The sequence below is a fragment of the Bubalus kerabau genome, chromosome 11 (assembly GCF_029407905.1).
Source record: "Bubalus kerabau isolate K-KA32 ecotype Philippines breed swamp buffalo chromosome 11, PCC_UOA_SB_1v2, whole genome shotgun sequence".
NCBI classification, from domain to species: Eukaryota; Metazoa; Chordata; class Mammalia; order Artiodactyla; family Bovidae; genus Bubalus; species Bubalus kerabau.
The window spans coordinates 31026058-31039371 of NC_073634.1; the positions used below are offsets into that span (position 1 = coordinate 31026058).

At 44.8% G+C, this 13314-nt stretch overlaps 1 protein-coding gene across 2 annotated transcripts in view; it reads left to right on the forward strand.

Annotated features, from left to right (window-relative positions):
* The window catches only part of PRKCE (protein kinase C epsilon), a 546248-nt gene that overhangs the window by 176414 nt on the left and 356520 nt on the right, over window positions 1–13314 (forward strand). Inside the window, exon 1 of one of the 2 annotated variants that reach the window (XM_055539990.1) lies at window positions 3912–4632. The exons of the other annotated variant lie outside the window; for it this stretch is intronic. Within the exon in view, the coding sequence (XP_055395965.1) occupies window positions 4516–4632 (117 nt within the window). The 5' untranslated portion in view covers window positions 3912–4515. Of the gene's footprint in view, window positions 1–3911; window positions 4633–13314 lie in introns of those variants that run through there. 2 annotated transcript variants of the gene reach the window in all.

Consider the following 13314-nt stretch of genomic DNA (forward strand, 5'->3'; position numbering starts at 1 on the left):
ATGTGTGTCAGCCCTGTGCCAAGGGCCGCAGGGCATGAGGCGATGCGCTGTGACGATGAAGGGCTCCGACTCCAGGACTGCTGGCTCTCCTCCCACCTGCTGGATAATCCCAGGCTGCTGACTTAGCCTCTCTGTTTCTCAGTGTCCTCTGCTGTACAGTGGGGGTAATATTAGTGCCCATCACATAGGCTTGTTTTGAGGAGCAAATGAATTAGTAGGTGCAAAAATGTAACAAACATGCCTGGAACATGGTCAGTGCAATGAAATGATAGCAGCAGTACCTCAGCAAGTGATCATCATGAAATGTGCTGTGTCTTTTGAAGTCCCCAGCACAGGGCCTGGAGCCCATAGGTGGCCTCACAGTAGGTGAGGTGGTGGGGATGAAGACACAGAAGTGTTAGTAGCATTGTTCTCTGCTCTCGTGTGACTTATAATCTAGGGGTGGAAAGATGCATGTGAAACAACACGCACTAGCAAAATAACACTATACCAGATGGTATATGGGCATATTAATATGGGCATATTAAGGTCGAGGTGCTCTGGCAGGGTGACAAGTACCTTAAGGAGAGTTCTTAGTTTGGTTGCAAAAAACATGGACAATTGGAAGAAAATGGCTATTGGAAATTCCATTTCTGGGTTTCCCGGCTCCACTTGCAGCCCAGGAATGAGCCTTGTTGGGGACGGAGTTAATAAGCTCTGGCATCTAGTTCCAGGCTGCAGAACTTCAGGGGATTTGTTATTGTCTCATGCAGCACCATGGTCCCCAGCCAGGAGGCCACTACACCTTCCCTGAGGCATCTCTCTGAGGTCCTGGGCTGGGCTCCCAGGCTTCTCTCTGCCAGGGCCTTAGGGCTGGCCAGTCATGGGTCATTTTTTAGAAGGACCTAGAAGTGACCCCCTGGCTGCATGAGCAGGAGGAGGTTCACAGGGTTAATGGCTTTGGAGCGTGCAGATGGCTCTCACTGGTGACTCTTGGGCACAAAGCGAGTGCAGGTGCTAATGAGGACAGGGTTTGTCCCTGAGCAGAGGGCGGGCGGGGAGGGGAGGGGCAGTTTTATTCTTTTCCCCTCTGTGTCCAACTCCCTGCTAAATGGATGTGGGGACATGAAAGGACCTCAGGAGCCTTTCTTTCCGTTTCATAGAAGGGAAAATTTGGCCTCAGGGAGGTGCAAGGTGGTCATCCGGAAACTCAGGCCCAGCACTCAAGGCCAGAGCACAGCAAAGGGTGGGGGTGGGGAGCAGGCAGAGCAGGGTCCAGATTATTATTACCAGGGTCTGTCAGGAGCTTTCCTCTGTAAGTAGAAATAACAGAGTGTATGTCAGGAATCTTTGCGATGGTGTAAAGTACCTGATATGGCACATAGCCCATGCACCCGAGAATGCTTGAATTGGTTCTCTACTGTGAGGACATAAATATAGGTGAGTTTAAGTGCATATCTGTGAAATCTTAGCCTCCAAGAGCATGTACAATAACTCAAAAATGAGTATAGTTTCAGTGAATTCAACACAAACCATTTAAATTGACACTTAACAGGAAACAGAGCACCTAGGGTCAGCAGAATAATCAGAAAAGGCCCTTCCCAGCCCCTGTCCCCAGATTAATTTGAGAAAAAGTTGAGATATAAGTGAGTCGATTGCAGATTAGCATGGGGTAACAACCCCTCCCAGCAATCGGTGACCTGGTTTGTGGTGGGTGGCTGGGAACCCAAGTGTGACTTTGCTGACAGATTGAGAAGAATCTTGAAGCCAGAGCTAGAGATTGGAAATGGAAAACTGGTTGGGTTTGATCAAATTCAACCGGCCGGGAAGGACAGAGCCGGCAGACCAGAGTAACCGGTGGCCCCTGGCCCCCAGCCCTGCAGCCAAGGGCTGCCAGGTAACTCTGCAGAAGTGCTCCCATGAGAAGGCAAGCTTTCCAGGGGACAGCTGGGGAGGTCAGACCCCTGCCTCTGTTCAGATCTCCAGTTTCATTCCTGGCACCGCTGCAGGGGTCTGAGTTTACTCCTCCTCCAGTGGGAATTTAGGTATCTTTCATGCTGAAAACCAGGAAGACAGAACTCATAGACAAAATATGTAGTTGTGTGTGCAAAAGGAGAGATGGATAATCCTGCATCCCCACTAGTTTGAAAGGAAATGTCCAGTCCCAATTCTCCTGGGATCTGGGCTGCTTGAGGGTGCGAGCCAGGCATCTTGATTCTTTCAGGCCTCAGGCGCATTCAGGACGGACTTTGGCGCCAAGAATATTTGGTGCAACAGAGTTGCTGAAATATCCTAGCCCTGGACAGTGTCTTGCGGGCGCTTTATGCTCTCTGGAAGGAGGAGTGGAGAGGGAGGAGGGGGTGGAGGGAGGAGAGTTTCGAAGCACCTCAGCCACAAGCCATGCTTGTTTGGATGGCTCCTGAAGAGGAGAAGAGACCCAAGAAGGGTTGTGGGGAACACCATCCCATGTCCCAGGCTTGGAGGCTGTGGCAGTATGACTTCACCACAAGTGAACCCACAAGGGCATTGGGTTAGGTTCTAATTTCCTTTCAGGTTTAAAGCTCCATGCTCCTGATTTGAAATGGTTCGATTTGCACCCACTTAGAACAAGGGATCACAAGTCTGTGCTTCCCTCCTGCTTCATGTACTCAAGCATGCCCTTCTCCCCCAGAGGAGAATTACCCAGTGGTATAATTTAGTTCCCAAGCCAGAACCTCATTACCATTTAAGAAGGCTCTAATCTCATAAGAGGATTATGCAGGAAATTTGATACAGCAGTTTCCCTCCCCCACTCCCACCCCTTTCTCTTCACTCTTTGGTGGTTCAGGGTCAAAAATATAATTTGTACACACACATACACACACACGCGCACGCGCGCACACACACACACACATACACACACACAGTGTTTAACAAGAAATGCCTTTGGTAAAGTGCTGGTTCTAGAGCCAAAAAGAAGCCATGTGTTCTTTGAATTGTGACCATAGCAGGCGGGCTGTGATCCCAGGTGTTTTGAATCCTCTGCCCCAGATCCATCCCCTCCCTGGACACAAGTCTTAAGGAATCCTCTTCTTTGTATTTCATTGCCTCCTTTCAGCTTTCCAACCCTGGATCTCTGTCGTTTTCTTCCTGGGTTCCCTCCATGGGCCAAAAAGCATGTCCTGATTAGTCACTTCAGAGGGGAGGTGGCCTAAGTGAATGAAAATCATCAGGTAAATAACCTGAAGTTTACGGTCAGCGTCTCCAACCCCCACGCAGGGAGACTGTTTTATTGATAGAGTATTCCTGCAAATATACCACTTTCTGTGTTTCATTTATAAGAAAGAACTAGGAGGTATGGTTAAGGAATGCCGTAGAATTAGAGTAGAAAATCAGCACTCCCGGTTGTTACTACTATTAGAACTTGTGCCTCTGTCACCTTCTGGTTAGATGATCTTGGGTAAAACATCCTCAAGTTTCAATTTCTCTTCTGAAAAAATGGGAGTGATGGTATCCACCACACCTGGATGCTCACAGTCTCAGTGATATAAAAGTCTTAACATGGGCACCTCCATGAGTCTGGCAATTAAGGCAGGACACATCCTGGATGGAGATGGGTCTCTCGTTTAACCATTTTCTCTTGGCCCATGAGGAGTACTGAAAAGGCACATCTTTATTTGTATTTGTATGTATTCATCTGTATGCCTATTATCACAACTACCGAAATTCCTACCCCTGTCATGGCCTGACACTGCATAATCTGGGGGTTTGCTGTGTGGCCTTCTCTGATGAGTATATGATCTCTGGATTCTACTTTCAAGGCCCCATTTCCCTCTTCCCTGAGTCCCAGACTGACCTGTGAATGGGGAAGGACAATTTGCCCTACATGACCAGGCTGAATGGAATTTGCTGACTATCCTCTGGACTTCAGTGAGGTTTAATGTTTTGGGGGCGCCCTGGGGACCTAGGAAATCATTCAGTGATTTTTCCTGGGGATGAGACCAGGTGCACTTTCTCCAGCATGTAGCACACAGGTATAAAACTTGGGACCTCATTATCCCTCACACCTAGAGGCGTACTTGACTTTCTGTGTCAACCAGACGGAAGCAGTTCAGTGCTGGTCTGACTCCAACCTTCTTGTGAAACTTCTGGCTTTTGATTGTTTTGTTTTCAATTAATCTTTCTTTTCCTTATTCGTAAGCTCCTGCCATTTGATCATTATAATTATTTTTTAAGTGCCAGGACTTCGTTTTTGGCATGCTCTTGCTTTCCCCTCTGTCATATCATCCTCAACCCTGCTCTGACCCCTGGCTCCTCCCCATGCTGCTCTGCCTCCCCCTCCCTGCATCAGATGTCTCTTCCCTGCCTTCTCATGTTCCACTTGCCTCCCTGGCCCTCCTCTGAGCCTCCATTTCCTAAGTGGTAGAGGGTGAACTGGTCCTAGGTCAGAAGAAGGGGATAAGGGTAATTCACTTCAGAGTTGTTACACTTGAGAATGTTTCTGAGGATGAAATAAGGATACCACCACAGTGGATGAAGATGTAAGAATTTATTCAGATGCTGCAAACAGGAACGCAGCTGATGAAATCTTTCAGGAGGGCAATATGGCAAAAAATATCAAGGACTTTAAAACCATGCAGTTCTCTTGACCCAGCAATTCCACTTCTAAGAATGGTAAGAATGATCATAGATATGTATAAAGGGTGTTCTTTTTAGTGTTATTTAAATTACTGAAACACTAGAAAATAAATATCCCCAGTTGGAGTATATTGTGGGTACACAGATATTAGTCAAGTTCAACAGCTGATTAAAACTTGGCTCATCCATACCATGGAAGAGTATGTAATCATGATACTAGAAAACATAATGAATAAAATGTAAAGATTTTCAAGATATATAAGTGGCAACATTTGCAGGTTATGTTTTATGTTCAGTTTGGTGACTCAGCAGACTCTGCCTGGGTTTGAACCCAGGCTCTGCTACTTAAAAGCTATGTGACCGTGGGCATGTTTCTTAACTTCTCTGAGTTTCAGTTTCCTCATCTGTAAAATGGAGGATGAATGGTACTTACTCAGGGGTTGTTGAGAGGATTATATGACTAAAATCGTGTGGTTGATCCCATACCTGGCATATAGTAAGTATTTGTTATGTTTGCTATTATTAAAAAATCACTCATACATACATATACATACAAACATACGTATATATACACATGCAAACGGCTATGAAAGGCTGGAAGAAATACATTGCAAATTATTTATGGGTTGTGATATTATGGTAATTTTTAAAAATTCTCTTTTTTACAGTTACTACTGTGAACTTTTGTAATAACTATTACTAAAAATCCAGAGTGGAGGAAAATGATTGTTCTGTAAGGAAATTATTCAAGTGACAGAATCTTTGTAGGGTGTGTGTGTGTGTGTGTGTGTGTGTGCGTTTTGGGTAGGTATATGCCCCAGGGGAGGGACAGGCCTCCCTCTGGCATTCCTCTCTGCCAACAGCTGCAACCCTACTCTTTTGAATAGCAGTATGTAGCTAACTTCTTCGGAAGTTAGCTCTTGCCTGGAAAATCCCATGGACGGAGGAGCCTGGTAGGCTGCAGTCCATGGGGTCGCTAAGAGTCAGACACGACTGAGCGACTTCACTTTCACTTTTCACTTTCATGCATTGGAGAGGGAAATGGCAACCCACTCCAGCGCTCTTGCCTGGAGAATCCCAGGGACAGGGGAGCCTGGCGGGCTGCCGTCTATGGGGTCGCACAGAATTGGACACGACTGAAGCAACTCAGCAGCAGCAGCAGCAGCAGCAGCAGCTAACTTCTTATTGGGTGTTGCAGGTTATGAAATAGGACTATACGTTTTCGGAGCACCAAATTTCAAATATCTTTATCTTTTAAATTCCTCAGATAACCCTCAAACTGTGCTGCTCTTGAGGCTTAACTTGGTTTAGTCGCTTGTCTGACACCACCCAGTTAACAAAGAAGCCAGGAATGGAGTCCTTGAGTCTTAAGGAAAGGGCAGTGTTTGCTCTACCTGCCCTCTGAGAGCCAGAAGGAGGGGCACCTGATGCCTGCCTGCTCTCAGGGTTCCGGGCAAACGAGAGGCAGGGTTTCATCTCTCTGTGGTAGGAATCAGGAGAGGCTCAGTTTCCTTGGACTTTCTCCTTGTTAACCCTGAAGTCCTACAGAGTTTAAATGCGTTTGGTCTTTCGAGTATGAAAGGAAAAAAGCCAGTCAGGCATTGATTTGGTGCCTTTATTCCTTTGGGTGCAGTAGGAATTTCACAATCACTTTGCATAATCAGTTGGTCCATAAAGTGAAAGTGAAGTCTCTCAGTCATGTCAGACTCTTTGCGACCCTGTGGACTGTAGCCTACCAGGCTCCTCTGTCCATGGGATTCTCCAGGCAAGAATACTGGAGTAGGTTGCCATTTCCTTCTGCAGGGGATCTTCACTGGAGTGGATTGCCATTTCCTTCTCCAGGGGATCTTCCCGACCCAGGGATCGAACACCAGGTCTCCCGCATTGGAGGCAGATGCTTTAACCTCTGAGCCACCAGGGAAGCCAGTAACCTTTATTGTCTGCTACATAGAAATTAGGTTCTGTTTTTATTTTTTGGCATTCATGGGACATGTTTTTGTTACATCAAAGTGGTCATTCCAAATATTTGGGATTAAAGGCGTAAACAAAAATCAATCCTGTGACTTGTAGATTTCTATCTCTTTGGCTTCAGAAGATGGATAGATAGTCTGGCTGTTCCACACCCCCTTTAGGATTTGAACGTTGACTTTCATCTGAGCCTTAAGGATAACATTTATGAGATCAACACCCCAACGGAAGTTTTAGCAAAGAATGAATAAACTACGCTGGGTCTCAGTCACCGTAACAGATGTTTGTCAGAAAGGACAGCACTCTGGTAGGCACATCTCAGAAACTATGTTATGAAATGAATCTAAAGGGTTCATCTCACACTTTGGGGTTCAACTTTTTACCCTGCTTTCATCCTCAATTTTTCCCATCTGCCTTATCTCCTTCCTGGATCAGCTCCTGGAGCCGACAGTTTGAATTCAGGACAGAAGTCTCAATGGGCCTCTGGCTTTGGTGGAGATCTACCACTGAAATTTTAAGACGAGGAGGCAGAGACTTGTTTTTGATCTTTTTAATGCCTTGCTTTCTCCTCTTCCCTGCTTTAGCACTCACCATGCCTGTTTCTGAAACACATGTAATGATAAAAACCTGTATAAACATTCTTGAATTTGCCACCAAGTGGATCCAGTAGCTTGTAAGAAATCTGGGGTGTTGGCTGAGGAAAGGAAGCAAGTGAGAGCAGTTCACTTTGATGATTTGCATGCTTGAATGGATGTTTAATGTTTGAGATGGTCACGGAGGTGAAAAAAAGAGGTGGGGGGAAAAAGGATTTGGAGTATAGTGTCCAGTGACAGGAAGATCTGTGCTGAGGGTGAGGCATTTGCTTTCCTGCCTAAATAAAGCAAAGGAGAAGAAGTAATAATAATAACCATAATGATGCTATTGATGATAATAATAAATGTTTACTCTGTCAGACATAGTTTCTATGCATTTTATATAAATTAAGAACAATGCTATGAGGTAGGTACTGCTGCTATCCCTAGTCTGCAGATTGAGAATGAGGAATAATTGACTGCCTGAGGTCACTCTGCTGTTTCATGGAGGTGGTGCTCAGGAAGCCTGGCTCCCGGCTCCACTTTCTGCACTATGTAGTATGGCTTTTCCTCTTAAGAACTCACCTGCCCAGAGCACTGTTCTTTCCTCTGGGATGGTCAGGGAGAACACCACTCTTATGAGTCCAGGTAAAAGTTAATTCCAGAGGACACGCTGTCAGTTACAGCCCTGGAGATGTGACTGCTCTGTCCTTCTGAGCCTGCAGTTTCAGAGATGGTTCTTTTCTTCCAGCTCACTGTCTGCCAATCTGGCTGGTTGTTAGCATGTGGTTTTCCCTGTTCCTGGGCTAGGGATGAGAGTCCATGTGATGGAAAGGCAGCATACACATAGAATGGATGGGATGTGGGAGGCGGGAGGATGGAGATTAGTTCTGGGTGACACTGTATAGCAAGCTGGTTTGTGAAATTGTTCACCTCAGAGCTTTGAGAGTCATCAGCAAAAGCTTTGAAAACCATGTTGGTGAGCCGAGAAGTGTGGCATATAAAGCAAGTCCTAATTCATTTTTCCTATAAAATTTCAGACCTAGCTGTCTGGGTAAATGGAGAACAATAGTAAGACTGCAGGGGCGATAGCACAAGGACATAATTGCATCAAGATGGGTGTGGCCATGTCGTTGCACAGCCAGGTCTTCATAATGTATGGATCTGGGGTGGCTGCTGCTTTGAAAAGTAATAGGGAATTTAATGGGGGTTGGAAGTGATCACTGGCTTGGGACGTGCAGATAGAAGTTGGATGTAGCACTTTTATGAGATGAGCTCACCAGCAAAATAAAGGAGGATGTTTTCAAGGGGTTGGACCTGAGGCTGAATCCTCAGTGGGATCCTCCAGCTGAAAGTAATGGAAGCATCAGGGAGTCTCAGTTTTTCTGGATATCACATCATTTAAAATCCAGGTTTACTGAGCACTTTTTTCCCAGTGCGGAGAGGGGACTCAGAATATAGGAGAGGACCTGCCCTTGATGGACCTATGTTGAGAGGGAGAGCAGATTCGGGTGGAGATAGGCCTGAAAGTTTAGGTAGATTTTACTTGGGCTTTTGGCAGGGGGTGGTTTGGAAGGGACAAAGTGTGCTGAAGAAGGGAGGGTAGGATGCAAAAGACCGGGTACAGCAGGAGGACAATATGACTGAAGCATAAGGGGGTGGGAGAAAGAGTTGGGAATTCCAGTTGGGGCCGAGTTTTAAAGAATATTAAATGCCAGCAAGAGAAGTTGTGACTTGTGGCAATAGGAATTATAGAATTGAGGATTTTAACTTTGTTATTTGAAAGTGAGTTGCCTAGGGGTCCTCCTGTCCTCAAGTCTTTTTTCAGAATCTAAAGGCTAAATTTTGGGTTTTCAAGCTGAGAGCTTCATTTAGTCTCTTTATTTGTTGAGTTCTTGATTATTCTCAACATTCTGGTTTACGCATGACTGTGGCAGGTCTCTTCCATGCCCCTGTGGGAGTTCACGGTTAAGACAGTTAAGGCTCTGAGAGATTGTTCTGGGTCGTGTGGATGTTAGTGGCAGATTCCAGGGTTAGAAACTTGGCCGAGGCTCTTCTCCCCCATGACAAAGAGCTGAAATCCTCACTTTCAGAGAGCTCGTTTAGATCTGGTAACAGATCACCTTACATAGGACTGCACCAAGCTAGGATCTCTGAGCCTCAGGGGTTGGGGGAGCCCAGCTTAGGCTAGGGAAGTCAGGGAGACTCTGTGTTCAGGACTTTTAAAGCTTTTAGAACAAGTTCAGTCGCTAAGTTGTATCTGACTCTCTGCGACTCCATGGACTGAGGCACGCCAGGCTTTCCTGTCATTCACTATCTCCTGGAGTTTGCTCAAACTCATGGCCATTGAGTCAGTGATGCTATCCAACCATATCACCCTCTGTCATCCCCTCCTGCCTTTAGTCTTTCCCAGCATCAGGGTCTTTTCCAATGAGTCGGCTCTTCGCATCAGGCAGCCATAGTATTGGAGCTTCAGCCTCATCATCAGTCTTTCCAATGAGTATTCAGAGTTGATTTCCTTCAGGACTGACTGGTTTGATCTCCTTGCTGTCCAAGGGACTCTCAAGAGTCTTCTACAGCACCACAATTTGAATTCATCCATTCTTCAGGCACTCAGCCTTCTTTATGGTCCAACTCTCACATCCATACATGACAACTGGAAAAACCATAGCATGGACCTTTGTCAGCAAAGTCTCTGCTTTTTAACAAACTGTCTAGGTTTGCCATAGATTTTCTTCCAGGAAGTAAGCATCTTTTAATTTGGGGGCTGCAGTCACCATCCACAGTGATTTTGGAGCCCAAGAAAAGAAAACCTGTCACTGTTTCCACTTTTTCCCATTCTTTTTGCCATGAAGTGATAGGACCAAATCCCATGATCTTTGTTTTTTGAATGTTGAGTTTTAAGCCAGCTTCTTCCTCTTTCACCTTCATCAAGAGGTTCTTTATTAGTTCCTCTTTGCTTTCTGCCATAAGGTTAGTATCATCTTCATATCTGAGGTTATTAATATTTCTCCCCACAATCTTGATTCTAGCTTGTGATTCATCCAGTCCAGCATTTTGCATGATGTTCTCTGAATATGAGGTAAGTAATCTGAGGAACAATGTATAGCCTTGACGTACTCCTTTCCCAATTTTGAACCAGTCAGTTGTTCCATGTAAGATTCTAACTGTTGCTTCTTGACCTGGTTACAGGTTTCTCAGGAGACTGGTGAGGTGATCTGGTATTCCCATCTCTTTAACAAGTTTTCCACACTTTGTGATCCACACAAAGACTTTCACATAGTCAACAAAACAGCAGTAGATGTTTGTCTGGAATTCTCTTGCTTTCTGTATGATCCAGTGAATGTTGACAATTTGGCCTCTGATTCCTCTGCCTTTTGTAAACCTAGCTTGTACATCTGGAAGTTCTCGGTTCATGTATTGTTGACGCCTAGCTTGAAGGATTTTGAGTATTACCTTGCTAACATGTGAAATGAGCACAATTTTATGGTAGTTTGAGCATTCTTTGGCATTGCCTTTCTTTAGGATTGGAGTGAAAACTGACCTTTTCCAGTCCTGTGGCCACTGCTGTTTTCCAAATTTGCTGGAATATTGAGTGCAGCACTTTAACAGCATCATCTTTTAGGATTTTAAGTAACTCAGCTGAAATTCCTTAACCTCCGCTAACTTTGTTTGTAGTAATGCTTCCTAAGGCCCACTTGACTTCACACTCTAGGATGTCTGGCTCTAGGTGAGTGACAACACCATCATGGTTATCTGGGTCATTAATACCATTCTTGTATAGTTCTTCAGTGTATTCTTGCCACCTCTTCTTAGTATCTTCTGCTTCTGTTAGATCCTTGTCCCGTTTTTCTGTCCATCTTTGCATGAAATGTTCCCTTGGTATATCCAGTTTTCTTGCAGAGATCTCTAGTCTGTCCCATTCTATTGTTTTCCTCTATTTATTTGCATTTTTCATTTAAGAAGGCTTTCTGGGCTAATTCCCCCCTTCAGGCTTCCCCCTACCAACCCATGCCCTATGGTAACCTCATAGGCTGTAGGCACACAACCTTTTTGTACTATTTAGAGACTGGTTGACAATGCAATATTGTAAGGCAATTATCCTTCAATTAAAAATAAATTTTAAAAGAAGCTGGTTAATATATGGAAAGGCGGTATAGCTTTTTAAAAACATATTTATTTATTTATTTATTGGCTGCCCTGGGTCTTAGTTGCCACATGCAGGATCTAATTCCCAAGCCAGGGATTGAACCTGGACCCCCTGCATTGATAGCTTAGAGTCTTAACCACTAGACCACCAGGGAAGTTCCAGGAGGTATATCATTTAAAAATTATTGTCTGTTTGTGTCTAGAGTCATTTTACTCAACAATTGAATACCTAGAAATTGAAGTGATTACCTCTTCTAAGTTAGGTTCAGCTCAGTTCAGCTCAGTCCAGTTCAGTCACTCAGTCGTGTCTGACTCTTTGCGGCCCCATGAACCGCAGCACACCAGGCCTCCCTGTCCATCACCAACTCCCGGAGTCCACCCAAACCCATGTCCATCGAGTCAGTGATGCCATCCAACCATCTCATCCTCTGTCATCCCCTTCTCCTCCTGCTCTCAATCTTTCCCAGCATCAGGGTCTTTTCAAATGAGTCAGCTCTTTGCATCAGGTGGCCAAAGTATTGGAGTTTCAGCTTCAACATCAGTCCTTCCAGTGAACACCCAGGACTGATATCCTTTAGGATGGCCTGGTTGGATCTCCTTGCAGTCCAAGGGACTCTCAAGAGTCTTCTCCAGTACCACAGTTCAAAAGCATCAATTCTTTGGTGCTCAGCTTTCTTTATAGTCCAACTGTCACATCCATACATGACCACTGGAAAAACCATAGCCTTGACTAGATGGACCTTTGTTGGCAAAGTAATGTCTCTGCTTTTGAATATGCTGTCTAGGTTGGTCATAACTTTCCTTCCAAGGAGTAAGCATCTTTTAATTTCATGGCTGCAATCACCGTCCGCAGTGATTTTGGAGCCCAGAAAAATAAAGTCGGCCACTGTTTCCACTGGTTCCCCATCTATTTCCCATGAAGTGAGGGGACCCGATGCCATGATCTTAGTTTTCTGAATGTTGAGCTTGAAGCCAACTTTTTCACTCTCCTCTTTCACTTTCATCAAGAGGCTCTTTAGTTCTTCTTCACTTTCTGCCTTAAGGGTGGTTTCATCTGCATATCTGAGGTTATTGATATTTCTCCCAGCAATCTTGACTCCAGCTTGTGCTTCTTCCAGCCCAGCATTTCTCATGATGTACTCTGCATATAAGTTAAATGAGCAGGGTGACAATATACAGCCTTGACATATCCTTTTCCTATTTGGAACCAGTCTGTTGTTCCATGTCCTGTTCTAACTGTTGCTTCCTGACCTACATACAGGTTTCTCAAGAGGCAGGTCAGGTGGTCTGGTATTCCCATCTCTTGAAGAATTTTCCACAGTTTATTGTGATCCACACAGTCAAAGGCTTTGGCGTAGTCAATAAAGCAGAAATAGATGCTTTTCTGGAACTCTCTTGCATTTTCCCATGATTCTACGGATGTTGGCAATTTGATCTCTGGTTCCTCTGCCTTTTCTAAAACCAGCTTGAACATCTGGAAGTTCACAATTCACGTATTGCTGAAGCCTGGCTTGGAGAATTTTAAGCATTAGTTTACTAGCGTGTGAGATGAGTGCAATTGTGCGGTAGTTTGAGCATTCTTTGGCATTTCCTTTCTTTGGGATTGGAATGAAAACTGACCTTTTCCAGTCCTGTGGCCACTGCTGAGTTTTCCAAATTTGCTGGCATATTGAGTGCAGCACTTTCACAGCGTCATCTTTCAGGATTTGAAATAGCTCAACTGGAATTCCATCACCTCCACTAGCTTTGTTCATAGTGATGCTTCCTAAGGCCCACTTGGCTTCACGTTCCAGGATGTCTGGCTCTAGGTCAGTGATCACACCATTGTGATTATCTGGGTCGTGAAGATCTTTTTTGTACAGTTCTTCTATGTATTCTTGCCACGTCTTCTTAATATCTTCTGCTTCTATTAGGTCCCTACCATTTCTGTCCTTTATTGAGCCCATCTTTGCATGAAATGTTCTGTTGGTATCTCTAATTTTCTTGAAGAGATCTCTAAGTTACAGATGCTAAAGGAAAAGACGGAGCA